The 22,783-nt window shown below is 42.0% G+C and overlaps 2 protein-coding genes and 1 long non-coding RNA gene across 6 annotated transcripts; 1 reads left to right on the forward strand and 2 right to left on the reverse strand.

Annotated features, from left to right (window-relative positions):
• On the reverse strand, positions 1-5,664 carry LOC133895355 (large ribosomal subunit protein uL10). The gene is made up of 5 exons (XM_062335607.1): positions 5,241-5,664; positions 5,089-5,157; positions 1,134-1,232; positions 664-1,056; positions 1-362 (listed from the first exon to the last, which is right to left on the reverse strand). Exons 1-5 carry the CDS (start codon positions 5,496-5,498, stop codon positions 219-221), a joined length of 963 nt encoding a protein of 320 aa, XP_062191591.1. The 5' UTR covers positions 5,499-5,664; the 3' UTR covers positions 1-218.
• Positions 2,214-4,698, forward strand: LOC133895356 (uncharacterized). 2 transcript variants are annotated; one of them, XR_009905595.1, is made up of 4 exons: positions 2,214-2,922; positions 3,446-3,734; positions 4,136-4,279; positions 4,419-4,698. It is a non-coding gene; the product is annotated as an uncharacterized LOC133895356 (long non-coding RNA). The 2 variants fall into 2 exon arrangements; XR_009905596.1 differs by having other exon boundaries at positions 3,446-3,559.
• A 681-nt stretch (positions 5,665-6,345) lies between the features above and the next one.
• On the reverse strand, positions 6,346-12,042 carry LOC133895881 (BTB/POZ domain-containing protein At1g30440-like). 3 transcript variants are annotated; one of them, XM_062336404.1, is made up of 5 exons: positions 11,583-12,042; positions 11,128-11,493; positions 9,538-9,607; positions 8,102-9,328; positions 6,346-7,243 (listed from the first exon to the last, which is right to left on the reverse strand). In XM_062336404.1, exons 2-5 carry the CDS (start codon positions 11,184-11,186, stop codon positions 6,659-6,661), a joined length of 1,941 nt encoding a protein of 646 aa, XP_062192388.1. In that variant the 5' UTR covers positions 11,187-11,493; positions 11,583-12,042; the 3' UTR covers positions 6,346-6,658. The 3 variants fall into 3 exon arrangements, with proteins under 3 accessions (XP_062192388.1, XP_062192387.1, XP_062192386.1); XM_062336403.1 differs by lacking the exon at positions 9,538-9,607 and having other exon boundaries at positions 11,128-11,476; XM_062336402.1 differs by lacking the exon at positions 9,538-9,607 and having other exon boundaries at positions 11,583-12,041.
• Between the last annotated feature and the right edge of the window lie 10,741 nt (positions 12,043-22,783).

A 22,783-nucleotide genomic window follows, 5' to 3' on the forward strand; every position in this document is an offset into this window, starting at 1 on the left:
TTAAGGCATCGAGCCACAGCAAAATCACTGATTCGCATAGAAATCCCACCATAACAGATGTGCTTAACATAACGATACCATTGTCAGATTACACACAGGACCAACATAGTTCTCTAGGGGAAACAAACTTAATACGCTAAATAAAGTAAAAGGTGCTTTGGTGATGCTGAACAAAAGAACAAAAGCCAAAACTTGCAGCTTGACGATACGAGGGCCGCCTAGTCAAACAGACTGAAGCCCAAGTCATCATCCGACTCATCAGCTGGCTCTTCCTTCTTCTCCTCTTCCTTGGGGGTGGCTGCAGCGACAGCGCCAGAGTCCGCAGCAGCAACAGGGGCAGCAACAGCAAACTTGCTGGGGTCCTGCAAAGCAAAGGGGAGGAAAATATGTAAGAAAAGTAATATAAATCATGATATTAGATTTGAACTAGAATTCAATTGCATCTTCCAAATTTTGCATCAGAACCAGAACATGTCGCTGATCAATATAATGTAAAAAATTACATAAATAAATTATGTAATGTGCCAGGCAGAGAAGGCATGCTGTGCTCAGTTGCACAATTTAAGCAACTGTTTAGCTACTAACTCTAGGAGACCAGTAAGTATACCACTATTACAGGCTAATTCAAATAGGAAAAATATTTAACAGAAAAACGAGGATTACCTTCAGGTACTCCTTGATCTGATCAGCATGTGGGTACGAGTAATCCGTCTCCACAGCAACAGCAAGCACGTTCTTGTACCCATTGATGAACATGTGGGGCGCAGCAGCAAGAGTTGGGTACGAGAGCGCCAAGGACAGAGAGGCAACCATAGAAACACCAGAGGCAAACTTCCCAATCAAATCTTCCTCAGTGAGGTCAAGCACCTCAGGGCTGAAGACTGACCCACTGTCATAGACATTGGTGACCACAAGACCATACGAGAATGGGCGGATACCAAGCTTGGCAAGCAGGGCAGACTCAGAAGAGCCCACCTTGTCACCCTTCTTAATCAGCTCCACAGGGGTGATAATTTCCACAGTACCCTTGTTAATCTTGGTGGGGATATTAAGCACCTGAAGCAAGATAGCAGGTGAGAAACTGGGATGTTTTGCTAAACTGTTAAAGAGATGTGTCATCACCCATTGCTCACCTGGAAGAAAGAGGTCTGGGAGGGATCCAGGCCAGTGTTTCCAGGGGCGACAACAACATCAACAGGGGCAACTAGACCAACACGAGCAGGAGCTCCAACCTGTAATATGGCAAAAACACAATCAGAATTATTTGGCTAAACAAAAATAGTACTACAGATAAATTACATATGTTCAGAATAAGCTTTGACTGAACAAAAATATTGTATCTGTTACAGGGGAAAAATACTAGGCAGTCCCCCGCCCGTGTTGCAACACATTATTGAACAAAATATCTTCACTCTAGGCATGGAACTGAAAAACATCACAAAACTACAGAATAAATGAACAATTTTTGCAGTCAGTTCTAGGACATATGAGTCAATACATGAACTAGAATCTGATTTGATAGATGTCTCTACTTGAAATATAATCACAAAACTAGGTGTCATAAGTTATTTTCAATGCTATAACTTACAAGACAATATAAACTTAGATCTACTATGCAGCCTTATTCCTGAAGCACAATGACATTAACAACAGAGGTTGCATACAGATTACAGAGCACATAAACTCAAAGTAACAACTTTTACACCCAACTCAATAGCTAATCTAAACCAAAGAACAGCATCTTATAACTAAGAATTTCAGAACATTGTATTGAAGCAAGAATCCCCAAAATATAATACGCTACGAGCAAAAAACTGCAACAAATATCTACCAAAATCCGGCGCACATGAGCATCATATACCAGAACGAAATAGTCATTTCCTAACAAAACTTCTACAGCACACAATCGTGCATCACAATTGGCAAACATCCACAAGTAACAACAGATGATCCATCATGAACATCATATCATTAAATTAGGTGTGGATCGTGAAATAAAATCAAGCATGCCTGTACTATAAATTTAGTTGCAAAACCAGGTGACGCAAGTAACTCCCAATGTTGTAGCCTGGCATGTTGATACGAATTTAGGTATATTGTGTGACATTGCTCTACAAGAGCTGCACATATGCCACAAAAGTTCGATACAGAACACTCAAATTTTGTGCGGTTTCAGAACCAACCAAACCACATTCAGAACGCTATAGATAACATATACTAACGGTGGCGGACTACGCGAGCGCTCAGGCCTCCTGCCACTGTAGCATGACCATGACAGGCGGGTCCCGGTCCCCGCGCCCACCTCGCGCGAAGCCCAGAGAACTCCAGAGACCCCCCTCCGCGAGCTCCAGGCACCGACGGAAAAAATACTCACTACCTCCTTCTCCGGTGGCCACGGGCGCCAACGCCTCTCGCCTCTCGCCTTCGCCTCCTCGCGCGACGCCGCCGACCGAATCCACGCTGCCGCCACCAGGACCGAGCCGCCACCTCCCAGCTCCACCTCCCCATCGGAACCGAGCCGCCGCCACCCGGATCCACCTCCCCGATGGCGCTGCCTCCTTCTTCGCTCACTCCGTCCGCCTGCTCCTCGCCCCTCCGCCTTACCCAACCGAGGTCAGCGGCTCGCCTCCTGCTGACGCCGGTGCTGGTCCGCCGCCTCCTGGCCTCCTGGGCTGCTCGGTGTGAGGAGCGCACCGAGCGGGGCCGCGGCGAGGCCGGAGCCGAAGCTGAAGCAGCAGGAGAGCTCACGCACCGCGCCCGAGCTCGCCCGGATCCACCTCCTCCGCCGCCGGCCAAAGCCACCGGAACCGCGCCCCACCGGATTCAAGGCGCCGCCATCCGAGCCCGCGCCACACTGAGCCACCGTCACGAACTGCTGCGGCGAGTGGCAGCTACGGACTCCGCCGGTAGAAGCCATTGAAGGTACGTGTTTTTTTTTTCATCCTGAAACCTCTTATTTTAGAGCTGGATTAGCAAGATTTAGGGATTTTGGGTGATCAAAAAGAGTGATGTTAGCTGCTTCTGAACAAATTCGAGGGATTAGGCTTTGTAAAGTCGTCGGGTGCTTTTGTTTCCAGAAGTTTAATCAAGTTACCAATCTATTTAAGTGTGCTACCGCCAATTAAGATCCGTTATATGAAGATAGATGCAGCAGCACCTAAATTTATGAACCGCAAGGCTGCCAGCAGCCCCATGTTGAGCTCATTCTGAGCTAATCTTATTATTCATGTACAAATTCGTTTACTTTGCCGAAGTGGTAATGTGCCAGCACATGTGGCAAGAATCATACTGATTTGGTCAATTTATTAGATTCGTGTGCTCATGTAAAATTTGGTATGTTGTAATTTCGCCCAACTAATTTTACAAGGTATGATGGTTGGGTTCAGATTCTGGATAATTTGGTATACATTTATTTCCATTGACTAATCCTTTTGCATTGTGGCAGATAAATCTTTCATGAGTTCAGCAAACTGCATAGAGGCTAGGAATTGCCCAAACACATCAACAATGTCCCTATCCTGTACAACATTCACTTGCAACAGCAATGGAGAAAGTTCAGGTATGATTTCTCAGTTAATTATGAGGTATGAACGAACTATGTAAATGGGTATTGTATTCTGAAATCTCAGAGGAAAGCCAAAGCTCACTTTTGGCAATGACATCAATGAGCTGAGTTTCAGAGTTTAGGGACCAAATTAATGGAGACACCGATTGCTGACTACATTGTTGGCCAGGTGCCTCAATTCTGCTTTGCTTCAGTTTAAGTAGTTTGATTTTAGTTATATGCAGTCTGCTGGCATGTGCATGTCATGATACCAACCTTTGTGTAGAGTCAACCTGATATATCCATGGGGCTATCTTTTGGAGCTGATGTTTACTCTATCCAAATTAGCCAGCCCAAGTGATGTATCCTCATTGCTATGATAATACTATATTGTACAATGTAGTCATTGATTTTTTTGGGTGAGATTTGTTAGTTCTGTCTGTGGATTGGAATGCCCTCAAATTTGATTTGGCCCAGATTTTATTTGTTGATCTGCTGATGGATACACTAACAATTTTTATTCACTCAAACTGTTTCTCAACAGTTGTTTATCCCCACTGACCAGGATATATGCATTTTTTTTTGCTGTAGTTATAGTGAGACCAAAGGAAGTGACACTAACAGTTTTAATGGAGATGGCAGTCTTTAAAAGATCAGAGACTCAGAGTTGAGACATTGCCCCTTTGAATCATGTTCGCTTTGCTGAATGAGTTTGATTTGTTGACATATCATAAGGTACTATAAATTTATTTTATTCAGTTGTGTTCAATGTTGCTGTAAGCAAGTAATTGTATTATATAAATAAGGTTAGGAGATTAATAGTTATTTTGATTATCTAAATTAGTGTGTAATTTTGTTTCTTTATCTATTTCAGGGTATATAGTTCAGCTGTGTAGTTATAGAAGCAAATTTTCTTTTCTCAACAATAAGGAGGCAATAAAGTTTTGTGGTTATCATTAAAGCAGATTTCCTTTTAAGAAAATAACAGGAGAGCTACTATTTTATGATTAAAGCAAGAAAGTTCAGTACAGAAAGAATGTCAAAGTTATTATAATTTATGGAAACAAAGCTAAGCTGCTAGAGATAATATGATTTATCTACACTGAGTTTTCAGCCTCTTGCATCTTCGAAGTTACAATTTACATAATTAGTAGCTTAGCAAAATAAATTTGTTCTATCATTTTAGGTGCAAATTGGTGCCATGTTTACAATTTTGTCCTGGTATTGAAGTCTTGACGTATTAAATAAAAACTACAGCCACAACATTTTAATGAGTGTAGCTGTAAAATAGCCTAAAATAAGACTCATCTTATCCTTCAAATTAGAACTTACAAATCACACAATATTCTAGCATTATATTTGTTTACATTTGTTCGAAACAGACGCAGCGAAGCGTGTCATTCTGCCTAGTTTTCACAATCTTGAGAAAGTACCAACTTGCAGTGACGAGTAACAAACAATGCTGCTACAATTCACATCTAGCAAAAAAATTGACTGCATTGGCAGGTAACCAAGTAGCCATCAGATGAGCAACTACAGTTCACCTTGTACTTGGCGACCTCCTCGCGGACCTCCTTGAGGTCACCCTTGGTGAAGATGAGCCCAACGTTGCCCTGCAAATCCACATCACCCAATTAATCACTCCAAGGAAACAATAACGACAATACAGCGAGAACCGATGGGCCGAGGGTCTTACAACGAGGAGCGGCATGAGCTCGGACAATTCCTTGTTGCCTGTCTTCTCGACGTGCACCTTGATGCACCGGCGGATGAGCGTGTTCTTGCCCATGAGCACGACGGAGTCGCCCCTGAGGCCCTTGCGGATCTCCTGGAGCTGTTTGGAGCCGACGTTGTCGGCGACGGCGATGAGCACCTTGGTGTACTCGTCCAGCAGCTGGCACAGCTTGCGGTCGTACGCCTGCTTCTTCTCCGCCTTGGTCCGCTTGATCGCCATCGCCGCTGCAGCAACGAAAACCCTAGCAGCCCTAGCTAGCTACAAGGAGAGGAGATCTGCGCGTGGGAGAATAAGGAGGAGGAAGAGGAGGACCAGGCCTTGGCGGCGAGACGCAAGGCGAGGCGGACGGCTGGCGGCGGCGGCGTCGCTTTAACCTAGGGTTTGGAGGGTGGGGTGAGGCGTCTTATATAGAGAGGCCGGGGTGTGAGGGTTTCTGCGGAGATGGGCCTGTTGGGCTTCTGCGGAGGTGTGCGAGACGACAGGTTTGGGCTTTGCTGGAATTTTTTTATTTTTATATTTTAAAATAAAAATAGACGTGCGTTTAAAAAACAATTATAGAACTAGGTTATTGCCGGTGTTGTCACCCAACAGACTCTGTATAATATTTTTTTTGTTTTATTATACAAATCATATTTTAGTTTGAAATTTGTTTAGATAGATTATAGTATCATTTACACTATCAAATTTTCAAAAAATTTAATGACAATTTCAGTAGTATTTTGAATTTTAAGAATAATAAAACGAAGTATTTTTTATTTTTAAATCAGTCATCTGTTGGAACGGCAACATTAGTTTAGTTCTGCAATTTTTTCAAAAGTACATCTATTTTTGCAAGTTTTTTTATTTTTGAAATATAAAAATAAAAAACTCAGCTTTGCTTTGTTTTTTTTCCTCAGCAATGGGCTTTTTTTTCTTCTTTTCAAATCAGGATCGCTTGCGAAAGTCCTTTTTTTCTTCTCTGGGAGAGCTCTCGTGTTGCATTATAAATCTGCCTGTATTGGACAAGTAGGACCAATTGCGTGAAACAGATGAAAATCAAAATCTGATGCATGACCCAATTGCAAGATATGCTAATAATGCCCCAATTCATTTTCATCCGTCAAAGGCTACAATTTTGGATCAATGTTAAACATCCAACAAGGACTCTCTCTTATGGCTGCACCTTGTGAAGTGCAGACCTGGAATCACCAGATTACCAGTCCATTTAAGATAGTGCAAAAGATGTTAATAACTCAGTAAGGCTATGCATTATCACTCGGCAAATGTCAAAAACTTAGCATCAGATCAGATCAATAGCTGAGTTCCTCCTGGGTAGATGCATGCAAAGAAATCCAGCAAGTTGACAGACACATCACCAAAACATTCTACCGAGTTGCTGATCAGAAAAAGAGTCTAGGGCTTGGGCTATGCATCAGTTGAGGCGTGCCGCCACTGCCAGTGCCAGTGCCAGTGCCAGCTTTCACCACGGCCAGCTTGTCCTCGCTTGCCGCCGCCGCCGTCTCCAGAGCAGCCTCCTTAGTGCTGCAAATCTGCGGCTTCACGGCGAGGGGGAACGGGAACCAGCTCTTGCCGGCACTCCTGCTGCAGCCCAGCCGCTCGATCTGCCCCTTCATGGTGGAGCACTCCTTCTGCAGCTCGGCCACCCGCTGCTTCATGCTGTCCATGCCTTCCCGCAGGATCTGGTTCTCCCTGGCAGCCAGTGGCCAGCCGGCGCAGTGGTGCTCGCCGGAGATGGGCAGGCCAAGCTGCCTCGAGCCACCACCCTCAAGGGGCTCGGAGACCATGAGGCACTCGGCGATGGAGCTCCGCAGCTGGAGCTGCTCTAAGAAGAGGACCTGCACGATGACGCGGAGCGGGAGGCGCTCGTTCTGCGCTGCGTGGGTGCAGGCCTCCAGGGAGAGCTTCTGGCAGTCCATCACCCGGCAGAGCTCTTCCTTCTCTGATTCTGACAGGTGAGGATGAGCCTGCGTGCAAAAGCGAAGTGAAATATGAACAATTAAACATCAGCCAACAGATTAATTTGTCACAAAAAGATGCCACATCAAAGGTTACTAGCTATAGACAGTCAGCTTGACAGCTACATTGATGGAAAATAATATAACAGCTGAGTTGTTCTGCGGAGGTCTTAATCGCTGAGATAGAATAGTAAGCAGTAAGCACCATCTTAGTGAAACAAAAATTGTAGGTTTCTGAACTTGTGCAGTTAGATGAGGATGCGCCTCCATTTGAAAACAAAGTGAACTATGAGGGATTAAACATGAACTTGATCAATCTGTCGCAAGAAGATGACACATCAAACATTACTGACTGTTCATAGTTTTCTTGAAAGCTTTACCGACGCCTATGGAAAACTAGTAGCAGCCAACATGCATGCAATGATGCAAGTGTCAGGCTGTCAGCCATACAAAATGTAAGCGTTTTTTTAGATAAATGCAAGTTAAATATATGTCCTAGGTACAATGAAAAATGCAATAACAGTATCAGAATATTACTGGTGATAAGATTAATAGCTATATATAGTTACAATAGTACGGATCAGGCACCATCTTGGTGCAACAAAAAATACTAATAGGTTTCTGAACCTATAAAATTAGTTTGACAGAGACTTTTGGAACTGTGGACGGTGAGAACAGCTTACACCAAATTCTTGAGAGCAATGATACTAGTATTGAAGGATACGAAAGAGCTGTGAAATGCATATACAGCACAGGGATTGAAAACAATATTTAGTGTGCTTTGTCTTCTAGAGGATGTGGAAATTTTCACATGCAAGGGTATTACTGCATTCACGGAAAGAAAGGGCACAAATAAAATAGTGTTGCCTTGAGATATATGTCAATAGCACGATAAAGTCCATCATCTATTGGACAGGCATAATCTGGTATAGCAGCAGCCAAAGACCGAAACTTTGGCAGCTTCAAGTTCACGTCTGGTGCAACTTCAGCTAGATAACCATCAATCAACTTAGCAACCATAGTTATCGGCATTAAAGATGGTGAAGCTAATATATGCCCATCTTCGCCAAGGCTAGAGGAAGCCCCACCAGTTTCTTGATCCATTGCCAAGAAATGGTCAACAATCCTCTGGACACAGTCCACATCATATAGCGTTTCTATGGACTCGGAGATGTTTGGTATCAAAAGATCTTCCAGAGTGGCCTTGTCAAGCTGCAAACCTATCCGTCTCTCCAAGTTGGACAAGCAAGAGGGGCTGGCTTTCAGGATGACTGCTGTGCGCAGAAGGCCAAACAGTAGCTTGCAAGATGTAACACCCCTTTGGAAAGGTAGCAGTCTATCGATCTCCTCAAGAAGATACTTCTGCTCCTCTTCAGAAGGGATGGCTGTTAAAGTTGTCACTGAAAGACAGTTGCTGACATCGCTGATGCTTTTACGCCGATTCAAACTGGGCAAACGCCTTTTGGCATAATGGTTAAGGGATCCAACGATAATGTCCTGACTGATGCCCCGATATTCCATAGCTGAGATGACCTTTTTGTATAACGAAAGGCTTAAGCATGAGACATCATCATACCACCAATCTGGGCTGCTATTTCTTGGCCTTGCTCCCTTGCTTATACCATTCCACAAGAGGCTCCCTCCAGGACTCTGCATGGGGCCTCCATACTGGACTACTGGCCAGACAAACAAATCAGGATCACTACATGATTTAGTTGCAATCGAGTCGACACATCTCTTTATAATTTTCAATCTTTCAGCAATATCAAGCACGTCGTCACAAGTATGAAGGACCTTGATCGAGTCTTTCCAGCTCCTGAGGACTGTTTGGGTAAGGAAGTTCTCTGTCTGAGCTATCAAATTCCCCTTGGCCATCTCTTCTGTCATTTCGAGATAATCAGCAGCACAACGAAGGTGTACAACATTGGAGGAAGTCATTTCAAACTTTAGACCATAGCAGAACTTAGCAGCTAGTTCAAAAGACCTTGCTCCCCCAGGAATATCAGATAGATCAATGACACAACTATCTTCTCCCTTATCAATTTTCTCTCTGATATGCCTCTCCAAAAGGTCACTCTTTGATAATAGAGGAAACTGCACATATAAGAATGAATTGCTAGTTAAAAAGCAGTTCCTTTGCAGATATGTACATCTCTTTTTCCTCTCCAAAGCATAGTGAGTATAATTGGTACTAGAGTTAGACCCCGATTCAAAGCAAAGAGTAAACCAGTTGCACAAATGCTAATGAAAAATGGTGCAAAACAAAGGAACACTTCTGTGAATCATTCTGGTCAAAAAATTGCCTTGTGAAGATGGAAAGACTGATCCCCAACTACCACAGTTATATCACTAGGAAGACCAGACGTGCAATACCTGCATAACGAACATACCTATTATCAGTAATTTTCTCTTCGAACAACTACATTTCTGGTAAAAACATATATTTAGACAACTGGAAGTCTGGAACAGACAGAGATACATGAAAATTAGTACAGAAACTATTTCATTAAAACCATACAATATAATGTTATTTCCTATCCTAAAAAAATGATAGTTCTAATGTCTCAAAACTAGAAAAATAGAAGGTAGTGTACCAAGAAATAGAATAGTGAAGCATTCATGCTTGCATTCTCTCCATCATACCAATCATGTCATAGCATCCTAAGAAATGGAATTCATATAGAGTTGCGATTTTTCAGCTAGCTTTAATTAATTCATACAGCTGTGATTTCAGAAACACTAAACACAGTTTAACTGTATAGATTATTGAACACCATGAAGCTATCAAAGTCTGCTATTTCAAAGAGAGAGAAAACAAACTTCAGATTTTACCAAGAGAGGGCTAAAAACAGCTAAAAAAGATGGTTGATCAATTATTATACATCAACGTTATTGACAAATTTGAACGAGTTGGCGCCGTTGAGGCAACGGCCACATTTATTTCTTGTTTCCTCCTCTAAATGGTAAATAAGGATAGTCAGTTCAGTAAGAGATTTGTCTAACAAAAGATAGTCCTTCTTAAAGGCTTAGGCTTTGGACTAGCTACTACAATAAGTTATCTCAAGGGGCAGACTGGCGGTAGTGTATTTACACACTGCAGGGCCAGTATCTGCAACAGAGTACTCAATATAATGCCGGTCAATTTCGTGCTCACCATGTGCGCACTTGCAAGTATCGAACTTAAGATGGATGCCAAAAGTCAAGGGAAATAGTGTTGCACATGAAAGGGAAAATTGCTACAAATACTAAATCTAGAACAAGATTTCTGCACTGTACACATTCTATTTACCTACCAATGCATTCACTCTAATAACTTCCAAGCCTTCAGCCCTTCACTGTTCACTCTAATAACTTCCAAACCGGTACCACAAATAGACCGAATTGTGCATAGAATGCATCAAAATGGCAATATTAGTGCATTCATATTTCATACTAACAGGCACGATTTTAGCACATTCATGTTAACAGACTGTCTTGTGATGATTGATAGTGAGGCCGTGCAAAAAGTTGTATCAGCTAAAAACAAAAGAAAAGAAAAGGTTGTAGTCTTATAGCTGGCTCCCATATTTTGATCGAAGCCCTCCATCCATCACAAATTGCTAGCATATTATAATCAAAGCCCCAGATGAAGCCAACAAGAGGTTTGGCAGTGGGTGTACGGCAGCTTCTAGTATTCATGCATGGCACCTTCCATTATGCCCAATAGCACGTATTATTATAATATCTATGGGGTTGGTAATATAATAATTGTAGCAGCAAGTAAGTCAATTAGCATTGCACAAATTAGAAGCTGAGCCAACATTTAAAAGGTAGAACTGCCTAAAAATGCATAATTGTGCAGATTAGGCGTGACAAGGCAACATGTGGTGGGAAAAGCAAGGAGCTGTGCGTACCATTCTTGGCCTTCCTTCCTGAACACATCAGCTCTCGATCCCAGCTTCAGGCAGGCCATCCCGGAGCAGCTGCTTCCAAAGCCCAGGACGATGGAGACGGCACTACATCGATGAGCCTCTCGGTTGGTTGCTTGAGATCAAAGGCAGCAAGATTCCAGCTTTTTGAACCCGAGGCGCTTAAACCGCATCCCCCAAAAAAGGACTAACAAAAACCACCGCTTTCGCCACTCAACCCACCCCACCAGTCTCTAAAATTCTTGAAGAAGTGTGGACTGAAGAACACGGAGCATCAGAAGGCGACGCTGAAGATCCGCCAGATTACACGGAACAGCCACACCAAGTTGCACATCTGCAGTGAAAGAGCTCCTGATCCACAAAAATTCACCGAAAACTTCATAATTTGCACGCGAAAAAGATACCTTTGGGAAGAGAACGAGAAGAAAAAAAATTAGTACCTGAACCCCAGCGAAATCCCTCTTCGGAGTTCAGACCATCGCTACCCCAAGAACCCCCTCCACAAAGGCACAAAAGAAGGCCCTCGCCGCCGGCGCCAATCCACCCGCCAAGATCCAAACTTCACGCGGGAAAACAAGAGCCCGGCTGCCCCTAAACCCCACTCAGAGGAAGAAGGATAAGAAGAAACCCCCAGGAGCCAAGAACCCGTGATGGTGTGGATGGGAGAAGAGAAGTTTAGGAAGAGGAGAGGATGGGTACTAGGAATGGAATGTTCTGACAGGAGCATCCAAGAACACTCTTGTAGGGCGTGGTGGTGGGCTTCACAATTTTCTATGGGAGGAAAGGACAGGGGAGGGGATGGAGCGGGAAAGCAAATTCGGTAACTTAGTAAGTGTGAATAAAATTTTATGAGAATTTTTTTAATAGAGTTTCATAAAATTTATTTTTACGAAATGAAAGAGGAGGAGGGGAAGGTTAAGGGGGCAATCTACTGTCTCTGTCCTCTCTCTATTTTGGATTCTCTCCTGTGTCCATCTCCATCAATTGATATACTATTTTGGTTCTCTGTTACAGCTCTTCCCAGTGGACCAGCAAATTAGGTGTAGATGTTTTCTGCTCTAGAGCTGTTTAGAAGGAATTACTGAATTACATAGATATCATTTACTCCATAGAAATTCGTGGGGACGATTTAATCCCCGTATGACATTAAGTGGAGAAAAATATGTTCCATTTCGAACAGGGTGTCGAGCTTGAGGAGTGATCAGTGTTCCGTTTTCTCTGTTTTTTTAAGGCTCGTTAGACTAGACGAAATTTGGCAGGCACCCAAAGTCCCAAATCCTGCAAGAAATCCGAGGTTTTTCAAAGGAGGGATGGATTTGCTTCATGTATACGAGGAGGAGGAATCGGGATCTTTTGATTTTAATATTATCATAACTTCATCACTAACATGTGAGTCGGATCCTAAATATGTTACCTGTTAATGACAAAATAGTAAAATCGGATAAGCATCTATACAAAGAAATGACATAGGAGGTGGAGCAGCGGTCAATTAATCTGCTAGTACTTCCTTGAGTCTGTCGTTTTGGGTTTTTCAAAGAAAGGATGGATTTGCTTCATGTAATCATCATAGGAGGTGAAGCCGCATAGTACGTTAGAGGCCAATTAAGCTACTAGTACTAATCAGTAATCAGTGGACTGTTTGATGGTGGTGGTAGCCTTTTGACGCAAAAAAGCTCGATGTCGATGCATGCGGGCAGTGTCAATGTCGCTGTGCGCCCCAGCCACGCATGATTAGATGAGCTCCCACAAGCATGCTGATTAGCTTTGTCTTGTGTCTCAAGGCAAGAAGATTCTTTCTAGCTAAATAGCAGCTAGCTAGCACGCATTCGAGGTCTTTTGAGCTGAATGAATGAATACTCCCCGTAATCATTTTCAACCGCTTTCGACCTAGAATCTCTTTAGAAGAGATTCTTATTCTCTTCAGCGTCTAAAAAGATTTTCATTTTCTTCAGCGTTTTAACAATTTCACTTTATAGTTTCTGTCATAAAGTGATTTTCAAAATCATTACCTTCGAAACGGGATTATTTTTTATTTTCCTTCACAAATCCATTCGAAGAGAAGTTGTTGGAGATAGAGAAAATAAAGGAAATATGAACGGAGAAGGGAATCGTGAAGAGAACAAAATGAAGAGAATATGGTTGTATATGATCTAATGACAGGAACATTACCGAATTCTAGAAGATAGCTGGACAAATCATCATCATCATAGTTCATAATCAGTCGGTATCATTTTTGTGCACTACTAATTTAGTTGGTCAAGGATATAGATATACATCTATATCACTCAAGTTTAAGTTATCTTGATGTGAATCTTAATGTTTATTTTTAAAAACTAGTTATGTGCATTATAGACATCTTGATGTCTTAGTATGTACAGAGATTGAAAATTGTACTTACATTATCTAATAAAAATTTCTCAGTGGCAGGTCGGTCCGTGGTGGTGGCGCGCACGGGAACAAGGCAGAGACGCCACCAATCACAAGAAACGGAGGACCGCAAGTTGAGAAGGGCCGAGATGAGGGCAAACAAACATGGCGACGTTCCTCTCCCCGCCTTTGTCTCCTTCGCGTTCCCTCCTCTAATATGAAATTGTTGCCCACCATGCCAATTTTCCTTCCCTAATCTAAATTTGCTACCCACAATACCAGATTAATCTAATCTACAGATCGCCCCCCCCCCCCTCCCAGCTTCCTCTTGATTCGTCATCCAACTGTGTTTTCCCAACGTATTGTTATTTTTAGATTAAACTTGAGACCGTCACGCATTCAACAACTTTCGTTGCAGATTAACATCTGCATATCCTCATAACCCACCCAACTTGTTGCAAGCCTCATCGTAAATCATTGGGTAAAGACTGGTGACGCCCTAAGAGGGATGTTAAATCAGGATTTCTAACAACTATTTGATCTCAATTAATAAAAATAATTTAAATTAATTTCTATCTAAATGTGTTTAGAAAGATAAAATAGTACAATATAAATGTATTAAACATAAATGAAATAGAGAGTGTAAACTCAGCATGATAATTTTTTTCCGTTATATCAACAATGAGTTGTATGCCACCACTAGTATAAGTTCCACGATCAAATAACTCTGTGATTATTACTATTAGAGCTCTCACATCAATGGTCCTTCTATTAGGCACACACGGATGCTCGGTGGACAAGTTATTTGTTAAGTTGTCATAATACTCGGTGGAGGCTATAAGGGTGTAATTGGTTCTGAATAGAGTCATATTTACTGAAAATAAGAGTGGTTGATTGTATCTGTCCGAATAGATTGGTTAGAGTTTCTATTTAATTGGTCGAATCTAATGTTAAATATGTTAAGATCATAATTAATTGACTATATGAGAATAGTTACGGTGCTTCTACATATAAGATGTGGTGTGCTTACCCCTCATCCAGTGCAACCTTGTACGTTCCACCAGTCTCTTCACAGAGATGTTTGCAAATGGAGATCTCGGCAGCAAGCCCAATAACGGAGCATCTAATTTTAGGTTTTTTAAACATTTTTCTATTGTCTCCGTGATATCACCTGGATCACATGTATTTAAGGCGGAGTACAAAATTCCTGTTCGTTTTGATTTCTATTAGTATCTGATTCTTAGAAATCAGAAGACTAAAAAACGAGATTACCGAAAATGGTTTTTGGAAAGAAAAAAAAAGTCTACTTACGAAGAAATAAACTAGAAGTTGAAAAAATAAGCTTTTCTAACTTTTAGTGTATAAAAAATTAACAATTTGTTATAAAAACCACTAGCTAAAATACAAAAATATCTTTTTTAAAAAAACAAAAACAGTTATTCAGCTAGAAACTAAAAACAAAAACACAAACAAAAAGTTAGGGCATTCTGTAGAGATGAATCACCAGAACACTCGAGCTTCCCCATCAAAGCCTTAAGTCGATGAGAAATACCATCTTTAATCGTCACTAAGCCAATATGGCTCAGTGTCTTCACTAGCTAGCTCAAAATACCTACAAATATTAGGACTGACACAAAATATTATCATCTAAGTTTATGAGCTGAAGCAAAAAATATATACTGTAAAAGGAATCGGTGATATTTTAAGAAAGGTGAATTAGGATACTTAAAAACTAATCTAATTTGCTCTAAAAACATCACAAGATGAAACTATATCAATTTCTATCTAAATATATTCTAAATTTATCTAGTGTGTCTTCTACCGCTTAAAAGTTTTACAACCTATATCCAATTATAGCAAATTACTATAGAAAAGTAAATGCATAAAGTTAGATTGTAAGAATGTAAATGCAGAAACGTATAGATGGTAGAGAAAGCAAATTCGGCATAAGAGATTTTTATCTCGTGGTATCGATCATGAATATCACCCCTAGTCCATGTTGGAGCTCCGCTAGAGATATGCTCCCGATCAGTCACCAAGCTTTTCCTATCACATCTCTTGAGTCACTAAGTCAAAAAACAAGGCCTCAATCTGTATGAACCACTAAGCCACAAAGATAAGGTCCACCACTAGCCTCTCTGGGGATCACTTATCTTCGTCGTCACTTCGAAGCTTGAGCCACCAAGTCAAGGGTCTCCGCGGCCCCGTATACGCGTCTTACTACCGCTTCACACCAAGTCAGAGGGTCAACAAGTTTGAGAAACCCGGCTCAAGATGTCGGCGAATCACCAAGACTCCAAGATACCGGCGTACCACCCGGTACAAGTTGGGGTCATTTATTGATCCACTCTCTAGCCAGCAATCACCTAGCAACACTCTCTCTAAACCTATAAACACTAATCACTCACTAATCTTATGCTCAATTACCTTGGATAATCACTTTAAGCACTTTGGTGGTTTAGATGTCTTCTCAAGTATCTCTGTGTTTCTCTAGACTCCAGCAGCATACCACATATTTAATGATTGAGTGGAGGGGTATTTATAGCATCAACCCGCCAACTACCATTTTACTAATGGCTCAGAAAAGTTGTTAATACTGGATGATTCGGTAAGAACAGTAGTACTAACACTGAATCATCCAATGAGTAAATATTCAGAAACTAGCTGTTGGACTCCCACTCAAAGTCATCCTGAACACCAGATACTCAGGTGTATACTTCATCTTTATCATTGGACTATCCGATGAGTTATCTTGAGCTAGATCGTATCACTTCTTCTATGTGCAAAACACTTCAGTGTAAGCCTCTGGTTCACTTCCTCTTGACACCGGACCACCCGACAGTTTATCTTTGTTCTTCGTCACTTGAAATTTGCTCTACAAGAAACGCTCCAGTAAAGCCTCCGGTGCACTCACTTCCCATCACTGGACCTTCCGGTCTGTTGTTCTTCAATCTTCAACACCTCAACCCTCTATGCAAGAATTTCTCCTGTGTATATATTTTGCTAATCACCGGACTATCCAGTAAGTTTAACTTATTCTATCTTGAGCCACAATACTCTAGTGTGCACCTTCTTCATCAACACCGGACTATCTGGTGGTTTCTTTAGTTCTGCTCTTCTTTACCGATAAAGCTCTGATGCTACACCTTGCTAAGTACCGAACTATCTGGTGAAGTCTTCAGCCTTTTCTCCCCCTTTGTCAAAGATGCTCCATTGAGTTCAATTTCTTCTGCACTGGACTATCCGGTGACTTCTCTTCTCTGGAACTTGTCCAATTCAGTCCTTCTTTGTCCCGGCTACGATGGTTTCTTCATATATGGCATCCATAAAATCTATTAAATCATATATTTGACAAACATATTAGTCTCAATGCTATATTTTTATTAATCACCCAAATCATAAATCATGACCTAATATGGTCATTTTCACTACAATCTCCTATTTTTTGGTGATTAATGATAACACAACCAAAGCAAGTGCAAATAATAAATTATATCAATTGTAGAGAGCATAAAATCTTACTATATTACTTGGATGCATGTTCTTATTACTTAGTGCTCTTTTTATTATGGCTCTCCATTTCTCCATTGCCGCTATCTACTTTGATCGACCCATACAAGAGTTTCTCCATTGTATGCTTTTGATACCAAATGTAGATGAGTCCCCTTTTGTCAACCTTGGCATATTTCTTGTTCTCCACTAGACATGCCTCTTACTTTGGTTATCAAACCTTTACCCTTTTGTCAACAATCTTAAAAAGGGCTACAAACACATGTTGAACTTGAGGAAGAGCGTTAGAGCATATAAGAGAGAGTTTTATAAATTATGATCCAATAAAATGATACCAATTGAATATATATATGTAACAATATATGCACATCTATACAATAAGTAGAGGTAGAAACTTTAAGTCATATCATGTATGAAGGTAGCTTAAATATAGAAATAAACTGATAATGATATCAATTGAAACCTTTAAGCATTACATACCTCTGGAGACATATTGATTGCTCTATAAGACTATAAACAATACATCTAACAATATATATTAGTCTCAAAATCATAACCTATAAGATATGCTCCCCTAAATGTGTGCATACAAATATTAAATACTTGTGAGAGATATACACTTGTTATTTATAACAATAGAGAGGATACCCTATAGATTAGATCATGACACATGATAGATATTAATTGTAAAATTAGTGCCATAAAAAGAACCTATAACTAACAAACCATGTAAATTACTCATAAGAAAGAGAGAAACGCAAACAACATACCTTATGAAAACCTACACTGGACATTACAATAAATTGAAATATACACATACAATCCTAGACAAGGCAAGTGAGTTGCAATAATTGAAAGATTTTGCATCTAGCTCTATTACCTCAATTGTGTTGATCAAGTCTTCAATGAAGATTGGATGATCAATCTTGCATTGATCATCTTCATATTCTTCTCTAATTTGAAGATAAGTTTGGCGGTCTTGGGATCAATTTCTTCATCACTTCATCTTGATCACTGTCGGAGGATTAACTCCTGTCGCAGGGATCCCGAGAGACCTTTTTTAGAGATTCGGCCGGGGGGATGATCCTGAATAAGTTCGTCGGAGAAATAAATGGAAGTGGATGCAAATGCAACGGCCGGTGGTGGGGAATGATCGACCTAGTGCAAAGGGAAGTAAAGACACCGGAGTTTTGACAGGTTCGGGCCGCACGGGGGCGTAATACCCTACTCCTGTGTGGATGCAATAACTATCCTGAGGGTGATCCCTCAAGGATGTAGCTGGTTACAAGAATATTGTGTCTAACCAAGAGCTTGAGGCTCCTTGTTTCTCGGCGGGAGCTCTGCTTCGGCTAGCTCACAATGTCCTCGTCCGTTGGCTTGGTTCGTTGTGGGGTTCGTCTTCTTCGTTGGTTGTGGCCCGGTCGACTGCTTGGGCTAGTTCTCTTTTTTTTCTCTTCTTCCTGTGCGCCGACCCTTTTATGCACTCGCCGGCCGCGACATACCCCGAACGGGAAGGAAGGGGCACAAGTTCCAAGACGCCACGACTGAGAAAGGCGTCATCATTTCCTCTGGGTGAAGTGACTGGGGCGGTCGAAAAACGCGGCGTGCATCTGGTCACTTGTCACTGTGGACGCCCTGGCAACGGGCGCCGTTGAGAGGGCCCACCGGGCAGCCACAGAGCCACCCGGCGTGCCCGCCCTGTCTTGCTCCTCTGCCATGGCAGGGCGGCAGACGGAACGTCTTGATCCGGGCAATGTTATCCCGAGATACACCGGATGATACGGGACGGGACCCGTGCAATTAATAGCCCCACGCCTCTCTGCCAAAGCATGGCAGGAACTGACGCCGCGGCGGGAGCAGTTGGATATGTCAGGCCACGCGCGCTCATTTAATGCGGCTTTGGACCTCTGACGGGCGGACACCTCATCTGTGGGCCCCTTGGGGGCCTCTCTGGGTCGTCGGGGAACCGAGTGCTTGGGGGTACCGTTCACCTCCCCGAGCACTCTCTCTCGGGGATGCCTATCTTTGTCTTCGGGGTACCGGGTGCTCGGGGGTACTGGTTACCTCCCCGAGGACCCTCTCCCGAGCATTCGCGCATGATCCTCCGGGGAACTGAGTGCTCGAGGGCTGTCACGAGCAACCCCGAGCACTCTCTCCCGAGCGCTTTTGCACAGACCCTTCGGGGAACCGAGTGCCCGGGGGCTGCCATGCGCAGCCCCGAGCACTCGCTCCTGAGCATTCTCACGCTGGCCTTCGGGGAACCGTGCGCTCGAGGACTGCTGCGCGCGGTCCCCGAGCACTCTCTCCCGGAACTTAGCTCTTATGATCGTCGGGGGACTAGGGTGCTCGGGGATGAGCAAGCACCTCCCCGAGCACTTTCTTCCCGGTACTTGGACTCTGCGGGTCATCGGGGAACTGGGGTGCTCGGGGACCAGATACTGTGGCCCCGAGCACCTTCTCCCGGAACTTAGATTTTCCTCATCCCGCAGGAGGGACCTCGCGGGATGGTGACACATGGCGGACGGCTGGCCTGGCCTCGGGACTCAGGGACCCCCGGTTCCTGATACACCGACAATCACCATCATCTTTGCTTGAGTGACTCTTGCTCTTACCTTCTCATCCTTGCCTTCACGTGTTGACATTGAGCAGCTTTGCCTGTGAGAGCAAGATTCTTAGTGTCGGATGAGGAAAAACTTTCACCCCATGTTCATGATCATCTTATGAGCAATGATCTTACCGAGTACTTAACTTTAAGTCATTTTCTTGATATCATTGTTGTCGTAGATGATGTAGACTAGAAACTTATATTTTAGGAGAAGAGTTAGAAGTATTCTTCTCATCACTTGATCATCGTCTATTTTCATCAAACTCAACCCATTGATCTTATGGACAAGAATATTTAAACGTGAGTACATATCATTAGCACTTTAATGAAGTAGTTGTTTGATGTCATTGAGCTTAGTAATTAACAAATGATATTTCTCATTGCGCACATCCTTTGTGCCTTCATATATTTTAATAAGATCAGTCCAAATATCATATGCATTGGTGAGAGAATAAGCACGATTAAATGCATCAATATTTAAAGATGATAAAATGATACTCTTTATGAATACATCTAATTATCTCTCCTTGTTGGTGATGCTTTGTCTCATTTCTTGCTCGGTGACTCTCCAAACATCTAAACCTCGAGCTTGTAAATAACAAGACATTAGAATTTTCTATCAGGAGAAATTTGTGTCATCGAAGAGTGGAGCATTATGAGAATACATCCTTACTCCAGACATCACAACTCTCTAGGCGGTGAAACCTAAACTGATCACAATGAAACTAAGGTTCAAACACCTCTTGAATTGGCTAAACCCTGTGAAAGGTGAGAGGCTCTTAAACTAATTATAAAGCTGATCAGAGACCTAGCACTGATATCACTTGTAAAGGGATTGATGACGTCCTAAAAGAGGGATGAATTAGGACACTTAAAATTAACCCAATTCACTCCAAAAACTTCACAATATAACCCTATATTCATTTTTATCTAAATATATTATATGTTTATCTAGTGTGTCTATTCTATCACTCAAAATATTTGTAACCTATACTCAATCCTAGCAAACTACTATAGGAAAGTAAATGCACAAAGGTAAATTGCAAGAATGTAAATGTGGAAGCGTAAAGATGGTAGAGAAAGCAAACTCAGCACAAGAGATTTTTATCTCGTGGTATCGATGGCATGAATGTCACCCCTAATCTACTTTGGAGCTCCACCAAAGATGTACTCCCGGTTGCCAAGACTCTTCCAGTCACAATACTTGAGTCACCAAGTCACAAAGACAAGGACTCAACCCGTATGAGTCACAAAGTTACAAAGGCAAAGTCTCACCACTAGCCTCTCTTTCGGTCACTTGTCGTCATCTTTACTTCGGAGCTTGAGCCACTAAGTCAAAGGTCTTCACGTCCTTATACATGTGTCTTGCCACAGCTCCATACCAAGTCGGTGAGTCAACAAGCTTGAACAACTTTGGCTCAAAGTGTCAGCGAGTCATCACGACTCCAAGACGCCGGCGTATCATCTAGTACAAGTTAGGATCACTCTTGGATCCACTCTCTAGGCAACAATCACTTTGCAACACTCTCTCTAGACCTATAAGCATTAATCATTAACAAATCTTATGTTTAATTATCTTAGATGATCACTTTAATCACTTTGGTGGCTTGGATGTCTTTTTAAGTGTCTCTGTGTTTCTCTGGACTCCAGTAGTATACCACACATTCAAATGACTGAGTGGATAGATATTTGTAACCTCAAACCCGCCAACTAATTATTTTACCAATAGCTCAGAAAAGCTATTAACACCGAATCACCTAGTTATTAAATCTTCAGAAACTAGCCATTGGACCCCAACTCAAAGTCATCCTGAACATCGAATACTCCGGTGTATACTTCATCTCCATCACCGGACTATCTGTTAGGTTATCCTGAGCCATAGGGCTGAAAACGATCGAAAAAGGCTAAAACCGTTTTTAGTTTCACATTTTTTTGCAGAAGCGATATCGAAAATGATAAGTCAGAAACGATATCGAAAATGATAAACCGGAAACGAATACAGCATCAGTATTACAGAAATATCAGAAACGATGATGATGGACGAAAAATATGACGGTATTGATCGGGAATCGATAATTTATAACCGATATACCGATCTGTAGCTCACAAACCATATATCTCATACGACAAGATCGATGAAGTTGCACATGACTTCATGACATAATGACAATACGAGTTAAAACACATCTCATATAAATATATGATAAAGGACAAGGCACATTTAATATGATAAACATAATTTCATGATACATACGAATATACGAGGACAAGTTCTAATGTTAAACATAAGTTCATAGTTCACATATCACAACTCACAAGTGATAAGTCACATACGTCATACAGACATATCCATAGACATAGTGAAAGTGCATCTAGCCCCTATGTGTGGTTTTGGTAATTAATGACAATACCTATGGACTAACAATGTTGTTGAGATTGTTAGTAGGTTGTTCAATAGGTGAAGCCTAGGTGAAGAGACATGCATGAACTCTAGGTGAATGGGAAGATTGAAAGTACATCGAGATGAACGAGCTCTAGGTGATGCTCGGATATGATGTATGGAGGAGAAATATGCATCTAAATAAAGGAGCTCTTGGTGATGCTCATAAGAAGAAGAAGCCCAATAAGATTAGCAATAAGCTTGAAGGCTAATAAGTTACTTGTGGAGATCAAGTAACTTAAGGTATAAATGTTGTCATTTAGGTTTTATGGACTAACCCATGCGCTTTGTGCTTGAGAGTGAGTTGGGGTTAGGATCTATAAGAAGGCATAAGTTGAATTGAAATCACATATGCCAAGAGTGAAGAACAAAAGTGGACTCCATATATGAAAAAGTGAATTCCTTGAAGATGTCGAATACAAAGTGGTTTTATATGGCAAAACGGTGAAGGGCAAGCAAGACTCGGCTGCGATGGACCATCCGTGGTGAAGGGCAAGCAAATGGCTTGGCGCCGAAGGACCAAGGCGGTGGTGAAGAGCGAGTGAAGGCTTTGCGCTGATGGACCGTGCGAGGCTATGGGAAGCTATGGATGATTCACATAAATCATATGAAGAATCAAGAAGAGATGGAGTGAAGATTTTATGGAAGTTAGCAACCCTCAAGGTTTGAATGAAAAGAAGCGGTACTTGAAAGTTCTCAAATGCTCAAAGTGGTTCAAA

Source organism: Phragmites australis, chromosome 16, assembly GCF_958298935.1.
Source record: "Phragmites australis chromosome 16, lpPhrAust1.1, whole genome shotgun sequence".
Taxonomy (NCBI): domain Eukaryota; kingdom Viridiplantae; phylum Streptophyta; class Magnoliopsida; order Poales; family Poaceae; genus Phragmites; species Phragmites australis.